The sequence below is a fragment of the Crassostrea angulata genome, chromosome 6 (genome assembly GCF_025612915.1).
Source record: "Crassostrea angulata isolate pt1a10 chromosome 6, ASM2561291v2, whole genome shotgun sequence".
Taxonomy (NCBI): Eukaryota; Metazoa; Mollusca; class Bivalvia; order Ostreida; family Ostreidae; genus Magallana; species Magallana angulata.
The window spans coordinates 32,419,352-32,442,610 of record NC_069116.1 but is presented as its reverse complement, the minus strand read 5'-3'; the positions used below and the strand labels follow the sequence as shown (position 1 = coordinate 32,442,610).

The 23,259-nt window shown below is 32.0% G+C and overlaps 1 protein-coding gene across 2 annotated transcripts; it reads right to left on the bottom strand.

Annotated features, from left to right (window-relative positions):
* Window positions 1-1,318: 1,318 nt before the first annotated feature.
* On the bottom strand, window positions 1,319-22,413 carry LOC128188423 (high affinity cGMP-specific 3',5'-cyclic phosphodiesterase 9A-like). Of its 2 annotated transcripts, none has more exons than XM_052859468.1 (13): window positions 22,189-22,413; window positions 19,355-19,504; window positions 17,848-17,899; window positions 17,043-17,145; window positions 16,431-16,573; window positions 12,123-12,264; window positions 10,189-10,284; window positions 9,044-9,166; window positions 8,358-8,518; window positions 7,578-7,680; window positions 7,293-7,397; window positions 3,068-3,214; window positions 1,319-2,813 (listed from the first exon to the last, which is right to left on the bottom strand). In XM_052859468.1, the coding sequence occupies exons 1-13, from the start codon at window positions 22,274-22,276 to the stop codon at window positions 2,670-2,672; spliced, it is 1,557 nt and encodes a 518-aa protein (XP_052715428.1). In that variant the 5' UTR covers window positions 22,277-22,413; the 3' UTR covers window positions 1,319-2,669. The 2 variants fall into 2 exon arrangements, with proteins under 2 accessions (XP_052715428.1, XP_052715427.1); XM_052859467.1 differs by lacking the exon at window positions 7,293-7,397 and adding an exon at window positions 4,416-4,520 and having other exon boundaries at window positions 22,189-22,412.
* Window positions 22,414-23,259: the final 846 nt, after the last annotated feature.

Sequence of the window (23,259 nt, the reverse complement as noted above, 5' to 3'; positions counted from 1 at the left end):
TGATTTATACTTAGATATATACTGAAAATCTTTAAAAATCTTCTAAAAAACATTTGCCTTGAAAAGCTGTAACTTTAGAGAAAGCAACCTTAGGTAGTTTGGATTCAAATTCGTTTAAATCAAAATTGTTGGGAATAGGGTTGGGCCACATATGGGATCCAATTCATTTTTATTCACAAAAACAGAAACGTTATAATACATGGTTTTACTTTTATGCAAGCGTTTTGACAAATTGCTGATTCTTTAAAATTGTTTAGACTTCGGCATTTGGTCGATTTTTGGGCGTCAAAAGGGGATCAGAGTTTGATGTAGGTTTATTTCACTTATATAAGCAATTGTATATGATCTTGTTGAGAACTGCAAATCCTCAACATGTGATGTGACTATAAAATCACCCCGTTATAAAAGGGATTTGATTATAAACATAAGAATATCCAAGGTTAAAATCGATTTTTATTAATACAGTATCTACATGTACTACTTTGTCAAGATATTTTGTACTATGACTCCATGCAGCTGATTTTATCGTGCTCATTTATCGTCTATTGTTGCTCATGTGAGCGATGTGGCTCATGGGCCTCTTGTTAAAGGTGTGTTCAATTAGATTTCTTATCTCAATTAAGAAAACTTTTAATATCAGTTTGAAATTAAGGTGCAGATTTCATCTTTGTTGTTACGGAAAAGGCTGAATGGTCACCAAATTAGCCATCAAATCTTCCGTAATATTTTCGATGTTTTTTTCTTACTGTAAACTATTGGTTAATAAAGAAAAATTCCTAAATACTATAGCTTTAAAATTTGATTACTTTCCTTTATCTTTATACTAAGCTCTCCATGTAAAGAAGATAAATATAGTCTTAGAATGGCAACAATCAGCCCTCTTAAGCTTTTTAAGGTAATGTGTTCAAACGAAATGTGAATGTTTCATTTTCAGCACGAGTTTTTTCTCTTACTCAGCAACCGCTGTGGGTGCGAGTCTTGCATTATACAACTTTTAAAAGGAGGCTGGGTGGTCAAAAAATTAACCATCAGATGTATATCTAGAATTTTAAGATATGATTTGTTTAGCTATAAACTACTATCTATTAAAGAAAAAATCCGTAAAAAAACTTTAAAAATCTGGGTATTTTCTCTGTTTTTATGTACAGCTTTTTTTTTAAAGGAGATCAATACAGCAAGACCATTAATCCCTCTTAAAATACAAATCATCTCTTGCATGTCAGTAAGTTTTGCATTAGTGAGGAATTTGTATGACGTAGTTGTACAGTGTACACTTACGCCAATCTCAAAAAATGTTTAACGCAGGAAAAATAATCAATTCTAACAATAAACAGATTCTTTATTCAAAGAAAAAAAAACAAAATATGCTATTACCGGATAATTAAGTATAAATAATATAAAATCTACGATATAAATGTGTGAAACACAACTAAATTGCCAGATATCACATTTATGCTACCAATATCTCCTCAACAGTTCCAGAAATCTCCATACAATCAAAAAAATAGAACAGAAAACTGTGTGTTTGAAGAGAACACATTTAGATTATAGAAAAAAAATGTATTTGGTCAACAGAAAAGCTTAGCAGTTGAAACATTTTGCTTTTGACTTTGTTAAAAAAAAATTTTAATTGAAATGATGACTTCTTAATTACATGATGAAACCTTTCATGGCTAATATTTTATGTATTTAGTTAAATAAACAAACGCTTTTATCTATTATTCAAAAATTAATCAAAAGATTTGATTTGAGATTCATTTTGAAAAATGTTCATAAAAAAATCTAAAACACCAAAACTTGTGACATGAAAAAACAATACACATGCCTAATGAAAAAAAAATTAGAGCCATGTTACATTCTGAGTGTGTCAAATCAAATCTGTAAACATGCAAGAATTCAATCATGCAAAATATGTACATATTGCAAATTTTGAGTTTAAAAAATAAGATCATCCTGAAATATTCAAAAATAACTGTTGATAGACATCCATATAAAAAATGGGAAATGAAAAATAGAAACATGTTTTGAACACATTGGAAGAATATTTTTGGAGCATGTAAAAACTACAGGGCATTGTTAAAGCCATTTCAGCAATAATAAAAAAACAGTACATATATAATAAATGTTCAAAACAATGTCAATGTGTAGACCAATTAAGAAGGAAAAAAATAAATGAAGAAATTTGTGTTTGCACTGATAGAGAACACAAATTTCTCACTAGAAATTACCATATAAAGTCATGTTAACCAGCAAACAACATCTCTGAACAAAACAATAATTGCTTGGAGATTTACAAGCTGCTTGGGTTTATTTTTTAATTGCAAGAACCATTTTAGCCATTTTACAACAAAGAAGCTGCAAATACTAGTATTTCTGTGAATTATTTGGTTAATTGATAAATCTCACTTCTCTACATTGATTCCAACTCATGGATATCACTTATTTACAGTCCAACATAAGAATAACTATGCTAAATCATTACATCAATAAAAATCTCCTCCTTCATTTTTGTCACAGCAGTTGAATTCACTTTAGTACATAAAGTACTCGAAAAATTTTGAGGTAATTGATGAGTATGAATAATTTCATTTGTTTGACTACTTTTCTCTTTGAAATTCTACACATCGGTTAGTCAGCAAGTTACCCTTATAAGCTTATAAGAACAATCATCAAGTCTGTATCTTGCTCTTGATGACGTCTTTGTCCATTCTCTGTTTAGCTGCCTCTCTCCCTTTCTTTTTCTCCTCTTCTAATGCTTTCTGCATGTCTGTGTAGTATTCAAGAGCGGCTCTCACTGGTTGAATAATGTCTTTCTACAAAATAATACACAACAAATTCTTTTATAATGCTCCAAAAAATTTCAACACCCTCTTATTATAGATCTTGTCCCAGTTCAGGAAAATAAGCATCTGATTAAATGTGTATACATGCAAGAATTTTTTTTTTTTTTTTGGTGGGTGGGGGGGGGGGGTGGGTGTTGATTTCTATTACTAAACAAGTTCGATTTGTCAGTTTATACATTCCAGCTTCTGGAATATTTCAATTATAGTTCCCTACTTTCACATACCTCAATCACAGGGAAGAGCTCTCTCAAAGCCTCAAACAAGGGAAGCAGTGCAAACTTGATAAACCCTATCTGGGAAGAAGACTTGGTCACTTTATCTCTGTCCATGAATGGCGCCACGGGTAAGCCTTCCAGTTTCTCCATGTCACTCTGTAAAATCACACACCGAAAGTTCCTTGTAGCACTGACCACAGATTGAATACATGACATTGATCTAATTATTTATTGATGGAAAAAACAGAACTAAGTGTATTATTGTCAGTTTTCAGGATTTAATTGGAAATGCAGAAAGTAGTTCTTTAAATGTTGTACTTGAACAACAACACAACAAACATCACACAACATTTGATCACAAATTTACTATATAAGAAAACAACAACAAAAATGTGACACTCGAGTTTGTCTATAACTATAAACGTGAAATGAAAGTAAAAATCTAAATATATATTAAAAGGTAACAATTTCTAGCTTTTTTAACATAGGGTTTTTGAAACTTCAAGCGTGATTACTTAAGATATAGGATGGGGATATTCAGTGTTTTTTTAATTTCAGTTTGACATTGATTAGGGGTTTTTTTTAGATTCAATTCTTCTTTATAAACAGTCCCATTTATCAAAAGTATATCAAAAAAATAAACACTTGTAAGTTTACAATAAAAATCCTCAAATAATTACTGGTAAAAAGAGCAATCAGCATAGTGTATAAATTGCTGCAAAATTGATATCAAGTTGTCTTTTTTCTTGTTTTTCATCATTAATTACTGTACTTTCATCAATATTCGTTGAATACCAATTTTTACGAATTTCTTTGTTAAGTTAAATATATGTTCATTGATTTGCATTTCTTCTATTCACACTTTGTATTGATAGGGTCATTCGCCTTGAATTTGCGTATCCTTGAAACTGTGATTTTCAATTTATCCGAGAAAATTGATACCCTTGAATATTAATGAAACCACGCACTGTATAAGTATTCTGATACATCCAATCTCCTAATGTTATATAGTTTAGTGGTTCAGACCTAAAATAAATTTTGAACAAAACTGAACCAAAATCTCTAAAATTATTTGTCATCATTAGTTTGAGAAAATGCATGTAGATGTATTCTAATAAATCCCACATTTATCTTCTTCTTACTGTCATTTTAGTGGTTTATGTGTAAAATGAATTTTGAACAGAACTGAAAAAAATCTAGAACGCTAAATCAGTGCACTGAATAAAAGAGCAAGCATCTAAATTTGTTGTTTACTGCCAATTAAGTCCTTACTTGTGATCACTTGGACAGTATATTAATGCTTTCGAAAGTGAATTAAAATTGTCTTTTTATTGAGTGATTTAGTGTCATATTATACCTGATTAAAAAATTCTTGAAGAAGGCATTCAAGCCATGGCTCCGCTACATCCATTGGTCGACATTCATTTGAAATGTCTGCCACTTTTAACAATATCATCAAAAGCTGGGAAAGGAAAACAGGCAAAAAAACAAATCACAAAAAACCAAAGATAAAAAAAAAAACATCTAAAGAAAAAAAGTTGCATGTATCTGTAAGAAATGAATAGGGATGACAATTTACATTAAAGAAGAAAAACATAACTAATGAAAATTTGATCAGAGGCGATTCTCTCTGTAGAGGAAATGAGATACAAGAAATATGGATGCATCAAAGAGAGACAAAACAGACAATGTTGACAGCATAAAAGCTATAATCAAAATACAAGAGCAAGAGAAAAATAATAATCAGATGACAACACAAGACTGCACTGTAAAAATAATTTTCCAAACACTAAGAATCAGAATATTGTAGGAATTATGGGATACTGTTTTCAGTTTTTAAATCTACCTAAAATTAGCCTAAAATATTTCATTACAATCTATAAAGTGAGGAGACTCAAACTTTTCCATGTGTAACCATGATTTTAACTTTTCTTTAAAATATATCACATGCATATTTCAGATTTTGTGAATGCATGAACACAGAGCTATATTCATGTATATTTCAAATCTTAATCTTTCACTTACAAGTTTCAAACTTATGAAGGGCATTTTTTCTTTAATTCCAGACACAGTTATTGTTGATCAAAAGTTTGAATCAACATAAAACTGCTTTTTCATATTTCATTTGTATACATTCAAGTTTACTGGTTTAGAAATCAATAAAGACAGTGTTTCACTAAAACTCTTCAGATGATCACTGGGAACTTTTAGCATTATCTCTGATCTTCAGCAAAACATAAAAACAACAAGAGGCCAATTGGCCTTAACGGTCACCTGAGTAGCATATATCCCATACACAAACTTGTCATGGAGTCTCATATATGCATCTAATTAATTAGGTTTCATACTGGAGTAGAAAAATTATAAATTTGTAATGACGACCACGTTTCAAAAAGAACTGTGAAACCTATAATTTTGGTGAAAAACTAAAAGATCTGGTCAACAAAATAAATCATAAATCATGAATTCAGTTTTCCTTTCAGGTGTGTGGGAGTAAAGAAAATAATTTTTTAACGTTATATGCATTAACATCTATACATCCATTTTGGCCCTGCCCTAGAGTCAAAACCCATCCTTGAGGGGACATGAAAATTAAAATTTCAGTAGAGGACTTCCTGGTAAACATAATTATTAGTCAGTTTTTTTTATACAGATGTGTGAGAATAGAGAAGAAAATGTTTAAACATTATATGCATTAACACTATATTGCCATATTGCGCCCCCAACCCCCCCCCCCCCCCCCCCCCTTCATGTTTTGAACCCCTGACTCAGGGGCCATGAATTTCACAATTTAGGTCAAGGAGATTGTGGATATCATAACCATGTATTCATTTTTTTGCCCACATGTGTGGGAGTAGAGAAGATTTTTTAAGATTTAAAACATTTTTACTATATGGCCATATTGGCCCAACCCTAGAGCCTGAACACCTAACAAAGGGGTCATGAATTTCACAATTTTAGTAGAGGCCCTCATGGACATCATAACCATGTATTCAGTTTTTTGCTCACATGTGTGGGAGTAGAGAAGAAGATTTTTTAAGATTTAAATTTTTTTTACTATATGGCCATATTGGCCCCACCCTAGAGCCTGAACCCCTGACCCAGGGGTCATGAATTTCACAATTTTGGTAGAGGACCTCATGGACATCATAACAATGCATTTAATTTTTAACAAATATATGGGAGTAGAGAAGAAGATTTTCTAAGATTTAATACATTTTTACTATTTGGCCATGTTGGCCTCACCCTAGAGCCTGAACCCCTGACCCAGGGGTCATGAATTTCACAATTTTGGTAGAGGGCTTCATGGACATCATAATCATGCATTTAGTTTTTAACAAATATATATGGGGGTAGAGAAGAAGATTTTCTAAGATTTAATACATTTTTACTATTTGGCCATATTGGCCCAACCCTAGAGCCTGAACCCCTGACCAAGGGGTCATGAACTTCACAATTTAGGTTGAGGGCTTCATGGACATCATTATCATGCATTTAGTTGTTGACAAATATATATGATAATAGAGAAGAAGATTTTCTAAGATTTTATACATTTTTACTATATGGCCATATTGGCCCAACCCTAGAGCCTGAACCCCTGACCCAGGGGTCATGAATTTCACAATTTAGGTTGAGGGCTTCATGGACATCATAATCATGCATTTAGTTTTTGACAAATGTATATGGTAGTAGAGAAAAAGATTTTCTAAGATTAAATACATTTTTACTATATGGCCACATTGGCCCCACCCTAGAGCCAGAACCCCGGACCCAGGGGCCATAAATTTCACAATTTTGGTAGAGGGCTTCATGGACAACATAAACATGCATTTAGTTTTTTCCTCACATGCGTGGGAGTAGAGAAGAAGATTTTTGAAAATTTGGCTTTTTTTGCATATTTGGCCCCGCCCGTGGCACCTCAGGGGTGGTAGAGCCATGAATTTCACAATTTAGATTCTTCTTACCATAGAGATGCTTTACACCAAAAACGGTAACGATTGGCCTGGTAGTTTTCAAGAAGAAGTCAAAAATGTAAAATTGTTAACGCACGACGCACGACGCACAGACGCACGACGCACGACGCACAACGCACGACGACGGACGAAGACCAATTGCAATAGGTCACCTGAGTGACTCAGGTGACCTAAAAATAAAAACCACCACAAAAAAAAAAAAATATAAACCAAAACACAGTCACTTCTACACAGACAGAATACGGGGTGCTTCCGCCAACCTGATTAAAAAATTCTGAAAGCAAACAATCCAGCCAAGGTTCAGCGACTCCTAAAGGTCGAGCCTCGTTTGAAATATCCGCCACTTTCATGAGTATCATCATCAGCTAAAGGTGGACAGAGGGGAAACTAAGTAAACCACCGTCATTTAATCCTGCAAGCCTAACATAGCATTGGTACTTTCTAATGAACCCGAAAAATCATGTCTTACATAGGCTATATTTTTTTTTTCAATCATAAATTGTTTGTGAATAATTTTGCAATGATGTTTCATTTCAGATACATACCAAAGATTTGTGTTCCTGACTCTTGAAGTCAAAGTTTTTCATGACTGATTTGAAATTATTGAGTATTTCGTTATGTTTGGCCATATCTGTTGCTAAAATACACCTGCAAAAGAAAAAAAAATTCTTTATCAATTCTAAACAGGCATCAGTCTCCTAATGTACTTTGAGACTCACAATTTCTCTGGTCCTCTAATGCTTGCTAACTATATGTGTCTCAATTACATTATCGCTATGTACAATCAGTCAAATTAAAACAACCATTATTTTAAGTCAGAAACCTTAATCAAAACAAACTTATGAGACCATTTTCTTTAAAATGTTAGAACTAAAAACAATATTTTTGATTGTCTTTTGAGAAATTATCCTAATAAAAAATACTGAAGCATGTTAAAATATCTATACAGAAAAACATGGTTATAACGAAGTGCCAGGGACGGGCAATTTTACTTCGTTATAACCGCAATTCGTTATATCCATCAAGTTTACAACATGAAATGAAGTCACGGGGAATGAAAATCACTTCACTATAAGCGTCAATTCATTATAAGCGTGTTCGCTATAATTGTGTTTTACTGTATATGGCCTCTCTGTCTCCTAAGGTCAAGAGAAGGGTGAACAACCATTTGTTTCTAAAATATTAAGAATTTTCAAGCAAAACAAAATTCTTTTTAACTTTGATCATGATAATTTTACTTATTATCAGCTTGACACTACAGGAGAGAGAGCTTCATTAAAGTTTTATTAAATTTCCAGTCTATGTATCAAGAGTTAAGCTTTTACCGGATCATTCCTTCTCGTATCCTTTTGTAATCTTCTTTGGAGACATTGCGTAGAATATTACAATGGCTTTTCTGGAGAATTTCAAAAGCGACGAAGCAGTGGTGGTTCTCCAGAGGAGAAATATCATTGTATCTCAGCGCCAGTTCCGTCTTGGCATTTATCTAATGAAAAAAAAAAATGAAAAAAATGGGGTTGATGTCGCAAAGATATTATGAGACACATCAAGCCGATCCCCCATAGCGGAAATATAATATCGATACTCTCAACCATCTTTTCCTGTTTTATAGCCTTATATCTAATTAAAATACAGTGTACCAAGGAAAAGAGTGGATTAGAAATAGAATATGAAACTAAAGTTTACCGAGATATTAAACATTTTATTAAATTTCCACACCAACGCACCATAGGATTACATTGAATTTTTAGTCTATAAACATTTTTTAGGAGGAAAATAATAGACCCTGAGGCATGTATTTTTGTAATTTCAAAATAATGATCTCCAAATCAATAAAGAAACAAAAGTTAAAATCAACTAGTGATCAAACAATGAAATTTGAGAATTTGTTACATGTATCACTTAAGGACTAATAGCTGTTGGTTTTTGTCACTTTTGAGAATTATTCCCACTACTGCTGCTGAAAATTCCACAATATTCGACGAGAAATCATAGCAATACATGAACTTACTTGATATGCATTGTTGTACCCTGGATGATCCAAATCATGACATATTGCAGAGGTGAGTAGTATGAAAATATCAACATCATCTAGCACTGATCTGAGGTCAATTAGCCAGGTCAACCCATACATCTATAATCACACAAAATAGAAAAAAAAAATCAAGGCTGATGAATATGGCACGCCAAATTCACAAAAATGAGATAATCATAGTTTCACAGTCGATAAACCAGGTTTTACGGTTGTTAACTATAGTTTACGGACGGAAAACTAAAGTTAACGCCGTTAACGGTTAATCTATATTTCACATATGTAAATCATAGTTAACGTGATCATCTATGTTTCAGAAGTGTGAAACTATAATTAACACTAAAAACAACTATTTGCGACTGTAAAACATGAATTTTCTGAAACTTACTTGATACTTATAGTTTTACATATGAAAACTATAGTTAACGAATCGTTAATTATAGTTTGCGGTTCGTAAACTATAGTTACCAGTCTATAAACCTAATTTATCAAATGTGAAACCATGTTTAGCTCATTCTACTATCACAAAAAATATATTATTTTCCTTATTCATTTTTTAAAAAATTCATATTATTCACATGTGACATCCAACAAATTTTTCATTATATGAATAAATGATGAAATTATGAGCCTGCATGTGAACTATAAAAGTGGTTGTCGCGTGTGACAGTGTCTAATTTTAACAAAAACTACTCATAAAACATCATATAGTAACACATTTAAACAAGCATTCCATGTTTAGCTGACATCATTATGAAAAATGACATCATTTTAGTGCCTGTAGGATTTAGCTAATATTATATTTAGTACCATGCACAACATCAATAACACAGACAAAGACATTGAAAATATTTTAAATTTTGCAGCCAAATAATGCCAATACTGTATCTTGTTCTTTCAAAGCTAAAATAAATGGATGGTTGGTTTTTTTTTTTTTTAGGTGAATGGTTTTTCATTGCTAAAAAAATCATTTCTGAGAATTTAAGGAAAATCTGAAGGTTAATTTGTTAACAATTAACCCATGGCCTGCCTCCTTAAGCAAAACATATTTGTATAGCTCTGTATCATTATCATATTACTGGTACTGAAATAACTTTTCTCAACTCTTTATTTTTTTAACTTACCATTTGGGCTACCATAAAACAGTGTTTGAAATTATGAAAAGGCACTTGATTGTAGTTCTTGTATATCTCATACAGCCATTGGTGTAATACATTCATCTACAAAAAAGGAGGAAATTTTTTTCATGAAAAGTACCGGTACATCAAAATTTTATTTGATATTTTTAAATCATGTTTTACTACAATAATTATCACCTTAAAGAAATACAGATACACATATATGTAAATTTTATGCAAAAAGTGTCTTCTTTCTTTTCTAATAAAAAAAATCAATAATTTTAGGATTGTAAATTGGCACATTTGAAAAAGTAAATCCTTTTGGATCAATAAATGCCAAATCTTAAATAAAACAAATTTATAAATAAAACAAACATTTAAATAATTATAGCAAGCATTTATTTTAGTACCCTAGCAGATACAGTACTTTCTAACATTAAATTCATAACTTGCCTTAAGGTATTACATCAATTTAAATCTATATATATTAGGTCACATCTCTTGAGGATAATTTGAGCAATATTCCCCTCTACATTAATAATCAACCTGATATCGAAGATATAGAAATTTTCAAATAATGGAATGCAATAATGTACGTCACAGAGATAAATTAATCATGCCTCAAATCACCAAGTCAATTCAGTTTCTACATACAAGCATGCATTATAAAGAATGCCCTAGACAAATACTTTTTTTTTCTTTTAAATCCAGAAGTTTTCTATCATTATTAATCAAGTATATTCTAGATCCTACTTGACTTTCATGAGGTGAAAAAAATAAACCGATATTCTGTGACGTCAATAGCATAAAGTATAAAACATAAAAAGTTTCAATTTGTTTGTCCCCGGGCAGAAAGAGACGCAATCAATTTCCAGTTAAATCTTCTGAGCTTGCTACACTAATCGGTGTATTCCCTTTTTCTGGCTTATCAATTAAGAGAGTTTGAAGAAAAAATATCCCATCAAATAACAGGTTACAAGACAAAAGCAAAGAAAAGCTAGCCTTTAATCTGCCTACAGACAACTATAAATACTGAGATTGGATACTGGAACAGACAGGAACTAAAATGCTGGTTTCTCCCTTTTATTACAGTACAGTTTAATTAACTCAAAACAAGCACCTGCATAACTCGAATAACAGTATCGAAATAAAGTGTATTTTGAATGAAATTTTTTTCTCTCAACGATTTACAAGAGCTTATATATGTATTTTCTAACATTCAGTGGATAACTCTTGCTTGCATAATTACAAAGATCAACAATCTTTGCCAATTTTTACCCCCCCCCCCCACAAACATCCCTCCCCTCCATCTTTAATCCAGTATGTCTTTCAAAAATCTTTTATACTTTGGATAAATTCCTTTTTTCCATTTCACTGGCAATTCAACAAGTAATGTGAGTTACATAGTAATTGTTTTATTTAATTTATAAAAGTAACCAACCAGACAATTTTTTAATTTTTAAACATTTAGTAAGTGTAAATATTATAACTGCATCTTCCTTAATCAATATGCAATTTGGACAAACTACAGTTGAACTTCGCTATCTTGAACATTGATATCCCGAATACAATGGATATGTCAAAGTGATTTGCAATCCAAACCATTTATTTTTTTAAGTATTTTACCCTCGATATCTCAAATACTAGGATATCTTAAAGTTTTTAAACAATCCCATCTAAGTTCGCGAAAACGAAGTTTGACTGTACCATAAGTTTCACTGTGACAGTGAAATTATTAAATTTTAAATTTGTATGCATCGAAATCATAACAACACAGTGAGAAAATTCGTCTATATAATAACCTCTATGTTAAACTTTGAGACGAGATCTAGGTCTATGTACATTTGCCGCAACAAGATAATCATTTTTTTCACTAAATTTTAAATTTGCATGCATCTAAACCATAACAACACGGTGAGAAAATTTGTCTATATAATTACCTCTATGTTAAACTTTGAGACGAGATCTAGGTCTATGTACATTTGCCGCAACAAGATGATCATTTCTGGATCGTCCCATTGCCAGTTATCAAAGGTGGGCTTCCGTAGATACTCCCTCACCTCATCTGTTACCTGGACTTGACTGAAATCAAACAAAAAACACAATTACTAAACGCAAGGAATTAATATCTGCGTAAAATCGCGAGAAGCATCCTTCACGGATTTTAAAATCTCGCCATTATTATCTGAGAGTTCAGAACTACAAGAAATAAGGAGAAAAGTTCCATGTTCGCGATTTTATATTCTTGCGATTTGATACAAACCAGCGGGAATTGGGGAATTAAAGTACTCGCGTAATATAAGGAATTTACAGTATATTCATTTCCACAGGAATAATTTCATTCACAATCCTCCCATACATGCTGCATTTCATTATAAATTCTTTCATATACACATCATTTACATGTATGTGTATATATAGTTCTTGAACATAATTTGGCTGGGAATGGGAATAACAGATGTAATCATTAAATGAATTAAACAAGAAATATGTCCATAGGACATGAATGCTAGTCATTAGTCCCTAATGGTACATTTGTATTGGACTGAACATGAAAAGAAATAAGCCTTTTGCAACAGTCAGAGTTAAAAGGTAAAATATGATGAAAGAGGGAATATATATACTAGCTAGTACAATGTACTAGTTTATGGTTTGTTTGCTGTTGTTTGTTTGTTTTTCTTTTTTTCATTTTTTCTAGCCAATCAGCAAAGTTAAATTTGATGAAAATGTATTGAACAATCCGAGACACAATCAGAAATCACAGAGTCAAGGTATTAGGAGAGATCAATTTCAATTAAAGAATAATAAAAAGTTTATTAATTGCCATCATACATACAAGTGTTCGACAAAAAATATTATGAATAGAACAGCTTGAATGAAACCAAGCTATTAAATACAAAGTGTGATGACTATACTATGTAAGGTGGCTATACACATGTAAAGCATACAAATTAATAGATATTTTTATTTTATAATTATACATGTACCTATTTACACTAAAAAAAACATGTGTAACATGGTACACGTTATGTGTACTATAGAAGCCAGCCATAGACACTAAAAACATGTGTAACATGGTATATGTAATGTGTACTATAGAAGGCAGCCATAGACACTAAAAAACATGTGTAACATGGTACATGTTATGTGTACTATAGAAGCCAGCCATAGACACTAAAAACATGTGTAACATGGTACATGTTATGTGTACTATAGAAGCCAGCCATAGACACTAAAAACATGTGTAACATGGTATATGTAATGTGTACTATAGAAGCCAGCCATAGAATCTGAAAATGTGTGTAACATGGTACAATACAGTATGTTATGTGTATTAATAGAAGCCAGCCATAGTCTCTATAATGAAATTCTACATTTTGTTGTCCGCCCATTAAACATTCAATATGATAATGTACATGTACTTTAACTGAAAAAGACCTCTGATCACACCCTTTCCTTACAAATGCAGTTCCACAGTCACTGCTTCTTTGTGTAATCAGGATTAACACCAAAGCCCTATTACATGTATATCCTTGTTAAATACTTATTAATAGGTAAACATACTAATATCTAAATCACCTGTTGTCCATTTAAATTATTCGGATCATATGTACATAGAAGAAATCAAAGACTCATAATTTAATTGTGTCCAACTTCACAATATTTCAAGCATCATAATTTGATAACATAGCTCGCAACACTTGATCTCGAGTCTTAATTTGAAGTAAGATTGATTGATGATGTCATAATGCCTTAATTGATGCCGTAGAATGAAAACAGGAGACAATACTGGCATTGGCATATGAACAATGCCAATGTAATCATTGACTGCAGTATACACAGAATACATGTACCTATTCAAAACACTGTACTACAGTTTATTCTGTCATGCTGAGTCATATCATCCTGTACAAATTGCTAGTAAAGTCTTATATATGGTGTTCAAAGACAAGAATATGAATCTTTTCATATATCAAGAGAAGGATGTGTGTTCTATTTTCATGACCTAGCTGGCGCTCGCTAGCTTGTTTAATCATTTACATTCTTTTTCTATGAGAAAATAGACACCGAAATAAAATTAATAAAAAATATATATATATATGATTAATTCAGTCTGGAGCAACTGCCTCTGGTCCATACACAAAAGGCTGCATGGTCCAATATAATGAGAAGTACAAAACTTTAACTGCAATCTAATATTTCACCTAAAATTCCAACTTAACTGCCATATAATAATTCACCCAAAATTCTTCGGCATGTCATACTTAAATAATTAATCTTATGTCATTTGTAATGCACACTATTAAAAAGATTTTTGCAATTTTTGAACCTCTTATATTTTCATAAATTTTGTTTCAAAAAGGAAGAAAGTCAGGGAGGATTAAAAGGGGGGGGGGGGGGGGGGGGTAAAGGATTCTCATTTAATATACATTTGTGACACTGCATAAAAATATACATTTGATGATTTTTATGTTCCTTTTATATTCAAGTGAGGACTTGTGCTATGGGAAGTACAGTGTATTTTGATTTAGTTAAAGAAGATTCCATCTACATTAAAAAAGTAATAATATATCAATGTATGAAAACCCTGATCAAACTTCCATCAAATGCTCATCTAATTCACAAAAACATAGTGATACTTTATGCCTATAATAGTATTTTCAGCAGTGTTTAATATATTCATCAAACACTAGCTGATGCGTTACAATTATATAGCCAGATTCTTCAGAACACATCTTAATTAGTGATAACATTAAGGATTCCATTAACACTCAGGAAGTGCTTACAAATTGCTTCTCTGGCCAATTCACTTCAATTATTGGATTTACAAGAGAAATCTATTATTTTCTTGGTGAATCCCTTCTCTAGAAGCCCGAGGTGCATCTTTTTTTTTTGCATTAATTCATCAGCCTCGACCCATTAGAGCTCAGCTTGTCAATAGATTAAAGGAGACCCTTTTTCATGAGGCCTAGCTTCCCTATCATTAACAAACTCAATACTCTTTGTATCTCTATCCAAGTCTGCTGCTTGCAGTATCACTATCAAAGCCAGCCCCTCATTTACATGTTGACAAAATCTCACTTTTGAAAAGAAAAAAAAACCACCTGACATGTTTTGGACAAATACTCTATATTTTTTCTTTCAAATGTAAAGGGGAAATAAGTTTTTCCAGGAAAAAATGTACGATATCAATCCATCAGGAACAGGACGACCATCTGATAATAAAACTGTTATTAGTATCTACCGTGCATCATTACTGACAGAAAAACATCTCGTCTGACCTTTAATTTCCATATCAATGATCTGGCCAATAAACTTGTAGGACAAAGTACTTGTACCAAACAAATATAGTGTCTGTTTACATGACCCCCCCCCCCAAAAAAAAACTACCAATACACAGATAGAGTCATTAATAGTGTGGTTGTCTGTTAATTTGTATTAAAATCTATAATATGTATCAATTAAGAACACACTTTACACTGTTTCATTAACAACACTATCTAATTAATTATATTCAAAACTGGATTTAAATGTATCATCTACTACATGTACCTGGTAATAAACAATACTATCATTTTTTTTCTAAAAATGGTATACGTAGTAAATATTTAAATATTTCAGAAGCATGTTTTTGTTTATGTTCATGCACCATAATGTCAAACCGCTGTCACTGAATACTCCAAACAAAACAACCAGTCTCTGTACTTTAAAAGTACCCAGCCTTTCATTCATTTTCTCACTATCCACAAGCTTAAGCCTCATTGTTCTCTCATCTTACAATCAATATTATGATCACTTGTTTTTCTTGCATAATCTTTGTCAGCCTTTTTTCACACAAGCTATCCACAATTATTGAATAAAAAGGATGAAATCTGATACATTTAATATGATCATAAAACCATTCGCACTCAAATAATCTGTGATTCACACGAAATGCTTTTCATTTTCCATGACATACTGTCTGTGAAATATTGATTTTTTTTTATTTGGAGTAAACATTTAGTGAATTGTAAAAATTCAAAGATCCATGCCATTGAAATTTTGTTAAAAGACTCTTAGGTGACGCCTATAAATTTGGGAATTTGACTCTGTGAATTTAATAAATTTGATTTTTCCAGGGGTGGTCCTGACCCCCCCCCCCCAACCTCTAGATCCATGCATGTTTCTTTTATCTCAACATCCTTAAGAAATACCCCTAAAAATGAAAACTCTATAAAATGCTGAACACCTTCTTAATTAATTCCTACCTGATCTTCTTGAACTTTTCAAAGACCATTCTGTTGTGTTCTTCGGTTTTTTTTATGGACTGGGTTTTGTCCCAGAATGGTTTGAGTGATGTCCCGCAGGAGATATCTTTGAAGAGTCCTAACCAACTCAAATGGTCTACACCCTGTAAAACAATTGGGAGTGATTACATGGAGGTTTTGGGATCTCTAAGGAGAGAGTGAGGTTTAACTGTTGATTGATTCCATTATGTCTCTAACATTGATATTATTTCATGGTCCCTTATGTGAACTTGTTCCACCATATTTGGTCAATATTTATTCCAACATTAATTTGGTGAATATAACTTCACTATGAGACTTAAATAATGACCATGAAGTTTGCATGGAAACCATGATAGTCACGAATAAACAGAATATGTTGCTCTCAGATCAATACATAGTTTTTGGGTTTTTTTTTTTATAAAATGTGAACAGTACGAATTTATATGCATAGAAAAATAAATTCTAAAACTAAAATAAAATGATGTTAAAAAAAAAAAAAAGCCAGTGACATAACTGTAGATTTTCAAAGGAAAATGTTAAAAATTCACACTGCCTACAAATATTTATGAAAGAAATATGTTGCCATCTTACTTCCAATTTCTCCCGCAAGTGCTCCACTTTGTGTTTTAGCTCTCCTACCACAGGAGGAATTTCACCATTTTCCACAAAGACTTTCTTCTCCAACATTTCTATCCTGTAGTACAAAATTATGAGAAAAAAAATTTGTTTACAGAACAATTTAGAGATGCTGTAACTGTAAGAGAGAGAGAGAGAGAGAGAGAGAGAGAGAGAGAGAGAGAGAGAGAGAGAGAGAAGAGAGAGTGTGTGTGTGTGTGTGTGTGTGTGTGTGTGTGTGTGTGTGTGTGTGTGTGTGTTACATTTCATTCTCAACATATACTTTGCCATGCATAACAAGGTTACACAAGTTGGTATTTGCCTTATTATTATTCTATATCCATACATCACACACCCCTCAAAAGAGAGCTGACATTTGTAAATAATTCAATTAAAAGTTTAGAATTGTTTGTACTGGTTATATATGAATGGATACCTGGTAACCTCTAAATAAACACAAATATAACTATAGTAAGTGTAACTGAAACATATTAGCGCTCAATTCTCTGTCAGGGAAGTGTCCATATTGCTAAATCATATGTACATGTATTATGTCATATCTATAATTGCATATGAATGTCTTAACCTTTCTTTGATATTTTCCAAAAGCTGTATATATTGTACATATAACATCTATTAACAAGAAAAAATGAATTTCACAGATACCCTGACAAAAATCTGAAATGATGTTTTTTGATATCCTTCCAAACAGCTTGTTTGATTGTTGAGTCTGCCTTTCACTCAGTATATTATTGTATAGTTCTTGATAAAAATAGGTTACCTGGATTCCAAATCCTTGATCACTACCCCAAACTGCGTTGCCAAGACATTGTCTAAAACAAGATAAACAGATAAATTCAGTATCAGGGAAAAAACAGCATTTATCCTGGTATAGCGTAAACACACTAATTCACATGCATGGATACAATTTTCCCTTTCAAGATTATGATACCTCCAGGAAATCTATCTTTATTAACGAAAATGTAAATTTTTCAATTTATAAATGTCAATTAAAGATATATATATGGTGTATCTGGGCTAAATATCTTTAATGTATAAAATTGAGTGCACATACAGTTCTGTTTATCAAAATTAAACTTTTCATTGAAGGGAGGACCCCAATACATGCCTTCTGCCATGGTAATTTACCTACACATATCCTTTCATGTTAATCTGAACGAAACATTAGTTTTTAACACACACTTGATATAAGCAATGAAAGATTTGTGTACATTTTAAAATATGGTATATAACTGTAATTTTTATTGTCTAACTAACTCTTACATGTACTGTAATTTTTACATGATCCATGAATTCATTCTTTTAATCAGTGTATGTTTAATTTAAAACCATTTGTTGCAATAGCAATGTAGATGCAACAAATAATCCTAAGGAAGCATGCAGAAGTGCACCAACTGCATATTGATTAATGTTAGTATTGCACTCTGCAAGGTACACTGGGTGAGGTGCAAACAAGTGGGTGGCAAGCATGCTCAAAACTCCAGCATCTCCTGCCTTGGATCATGAAATTTATTGCTCTTGTCTGCAAATTTAGATGTTGTTGGCATTTGAAACATTGATACCGCTGTATATTTACTTTATTACTGCTTAAACCAATAATCTACAGAATTCCCGAGTGTAGCATTACATAAATCACCATCTATAAAAGCTTGCATCTTCTTCTGCCGCTATATGAAATAATCATTCTGTGCAGCAGAATTTATCCTTCCAGCCACTCCTTTTTGTATAAACTACTGACTTTTGTATCTTATAGTTTGTCTCAGTACTCAGACCAGATATTGAAAACCAATTCAAAAATATAAAGCCATTCGTTTAAGCCCATGCACAACAACTGCTTGAAAAAAAAAAATCATATAAAAATTCATGACAAACCTATTTGCATCATGTACATGTAGTAAGGGAAACCTTCAGAAATCAACATCATATTCAAATAACAATCACCGTTTTAAAATGTTGATATTAAATGTACAAAATATGACTATAAAATGCATTTCAAAAATAAAGGTTAAATTTTTCAAAATATCCCATGCAGTTACCAAACTCATGACTTGCAGTTCAGAAGCTAATGCCTTAACCGAAAGTGCATTATGCTGCTATAGACATCAAGATAATGAAAGAATAAATGCACAAAGTTACAGTATATATACTACTCATGTATAATTGTTTATTTCAAATTAAAGTGCCATGTACATCACTATATGGAGGTGTTCCACGCCTCTTCAGGCATTCAATGACACAAATTAACCATCTAGATTTGATAACCTTACCATTACAGTGGAGGGCAACCACTTCCAGTTTGTATCTGGTGTCGGGGGTGTTCTCGGGTAACTTGGGCGAGATGTTTATAAGGTTACCCTTGGTGTTATATAGCTTCAGAATGTCATCACTGTTCGCCTCAGCAGCTGCCCGAAATGTGTCTGTCAATATAAACCAAATTTTTCTTTGACAGACTATATAACATACATCTAGTAATTTTCACAATTACCTAATTTTTGCTTCTTTAGCGATTTCTTTTATATCGCAAATTATTGAAAACAGCAAATTATATCCTGCATAATTTTCTATAAGAAGCTTTTCAAAGCTCAAAAAATGACTGACACATATTTTCCCCATTTCTGCAAATTTTATGACACAATATAAATGTAATAGATATAAGGTATATATACTGGTGGTTATTTCATTTTCTTTAGGGATACTTTATCAAGATTAACATAATTTATGATTTATTTGAAATTTTGGCAGACATGTTGCCAATGATCAAAGGCCAAGGGCAACATTTCTGTTTTCAGGTCTAACAAATCACATGTTGCCCTCTTACCCAGTCAATAACTTTATTGTGTGTTGTAAGGGCCATATTCTTCAATCAAAATTAATATGTTGTAAACCAAGTATATATATTAATAGTGTACATATGTCATATTCTTGAATAATGTTGAATTGGTTTTATTTATGAATATTTGTGAATAACAACCAATGTTTTGGAGGGTCATATTCTAGGTTCATGAATCAACATGAATGGTTGCATAGTGGTACCCATAGTGAACTATACGTGATTTGTAAAGTCAGTTCCATGCATCCTCATTTCTGGTGCAAGTACTTTAGCCTTGAACTCTTTTGTTTGTACAATATCAGAATCGTGAGACCTTTCTGATTGATCATGCTGTACAACTTGGAGGGTTTGAACATAAAAACCAATATTATGTCTTTACTACAGTACACTCAAACACTTTAAATAACTATACACCTATGTCATTGTCATTTCTTTCTGACTCTAACAATCAATAATTTCTAAAGTCAATATTGACCTTATAAACTAAAATGAACATGTTCAAATACTGCGAGAGAGGCATACATGAACATTTGGAAAGGCATTAAAAACATCAATTACCTGAATAGCTTTATAACCCAGCAAACTGCTTCATGACTGAGGCTAAATTTTGGTAACTATTTTAACTTGTTGAATATTGAATGCTGGTACAAATGTCCCTGGAATATCTGTACTATGAATATGACTACATTAATTTCCTTCAAATAGTCTGTTTATCAAATTACAAATCTCTCTTTTTCTCCCTTCATTTTTCAGCAAGTGTACGTAGTGGCTAGGAGTGAATTACATAGAAAACTTGAAACATTATTTTCTTTGCATTCCCTTAGAAATCATACAATAGTTACCTTCACTCCATTTACAGGAATTATATTTTTTTTTATCATGGACAATGATTGAAACATAGAAGTACCATTAAACATTGTCATTTTAAAAAAACTCAGTTTAAAAAACATGAATTTTTTTTTTATTTACCTTAAATTCATGATCAGTCTGATTCAAACCATTTTTCTGACTATCAAGCAATTCAAGCTTTATTTGTTATGCATCATTAAATGTCTAGAGAATTAATATCCTAGTTTTGAGAATTCTGTTGGTTTCTTCAATCTTCATTCATTACTTTATTAATTATAAACCGTCATAAAAATCAATAAATCTGAGTGATAAATGTATATAGATACTCCTTATTTCATGGGGAACCAAAAAATGTTTTCCTACAAACACGTCCTCCACTGATGAAATGAACGACTACTTCAGTGACCCTAACTATTTCCCAAAGTGAAGTCAATACTATGCAGGGGAGATTTTTTCTCCCCCTTCGTTGTTCACATCGATTATCAAGATGGGGGGGGGGGATCTCTCTAAGTTAGCCAAGATACCAAGGTTAAGACTGGGTGTCCTGAGGACTTGTACTGATTATAGTGTTTTCACAACCCCACAAGAAGCACTTATCAAGGACATTTTTCACTCCCCCTGAATTAATTAAAGAACAAAAGATAGTGGATTACTGATAGTGTTTACCCGCACATCAAGCATTTGTCTGATTATGACATGCTACACTTGAAATAGAAAGAAATGTGCCCACCTCCAAGGTCCCCATCAATAAATCAAGATCATATCAACAATACCTTATATATTAAATATATCTTGGGAATCTTTAACATAGTACGACCCAAATGGATATTAAAAACTATTGTTGTTGGGGCTTTTTTTATTTTAGAGTTGAATGTAAAATAATCTCTACATTTCTAACAAAAAATATTATTATCCCTGCCTTTTTAAAAAATTATCTATATAGAGGACAACAGAAATTTTAATAAGTAAAATCAAAACAATGTTGAAAATTGCAATATGGGCTATCATCTATGTAAAAACAGTTTAACTGTGTTAAAAAATAAGATAATGAATAGGCTTATAATAAAAATAAAATATAGGCCCATTTTGAAAAATTTGTGGTAATAAATACCATATCATGCGTAACTTATATAAACATTTTTTTTCTCTTTTCAATTCAATTTGATACGAGAGTTATTTGTAAATCTTGCCCTCAGTTGTACACCCCAAAACAATGTCTATTTGCGCGAAATTTGACAGCAAATGATACGATTTTTGACGTTGGAATGTGTCTACGGTAATATCTTAGCTCGTACAGGTCACTGTCAACAAAAAATCAAACCCGAAATATGCATTGACAGTGGTGTTCATTCTACGTGCACACTCTCCCTCATTTTGACAAGTGTACATAAATATACAGCTTACCACGCGAGAGCAATTTACCTTTCAATTCATCTGCCGTGTCGTCCGACCTGAATTCAGCCTGTTCGGGCTTTCCATCCACTGTAAAATATACAACCTTCGTTGCCATATTCCTGTGCAAAGTTAATATCAATCAGCGACGAGCATATCGATACACGGATGCTGCCGATCATCACATCTTACGAGAAAATGTACGTTGTCAGTGAAGGCTGTAAGTGTGAAGTGAAAGAGAACCGAACGGATAGATAAAACCTAATCCGAATTTTCTCGCGACTGTGATTATCATATTTATTTACTTTGAAAGTTTTTATTCGTTTGTCAATAAGATTAAATATAAAATAAAATACTTATTAATTTGATCTTTTAAGTCGTCAATGTATACAGTTATATCGATAAAGTTTAAAAAGATATGTTTTGTTTACGGAATCGAGATTTACAATTATCCCATTCCGCTCGATTGACGTCATATGATAATAAGAGCCTTTCTTGACATATATATATATATATGTGTGTGATGTACACAGAAGGTTTTTAAATGACCAGAGCCGTCGACAAATAGAGTATTTAACTGTGTTCAATATTTTCACGGTCTGTGTATTGTATGAAATATAATGAAAACGCGTACATTGTTCGAGCGGTTCAGTAAAAGGTAATGAAATTGCTGATATAAAAATATGCCAAAGATCACAGAATATCTTGAATTCTTTTCCTTTTGATAAATTAACAAGAGTTGGTTTCTGATGCAAATATTTACATAATGAAAAGGAATTCTGTTATGAAAATTTAAATTAGAAATAAAGGTTGAATTTATTGAATAACCTATTTTAATTCAAAAGCCAAGTACGAGCGCATTCTTATAATTTTAAAGAATATATTTGCCAGTAGGCCTATACTAAAATAACTTTGCCATGTTCAGCGGGCATCGGGAATAAGATAGATTATAACGTAACGATCATAGAATCAACACATTAATGATTCAAAAGCATTACTTGAAATATTAATAAAAATAAACTTTAACAGAAAATGGCAGAAATGGTTATTTTTTTTTAAGTAATAAGCTGGTCAAACATTTAGATTTTTTGTTTTGTTTTG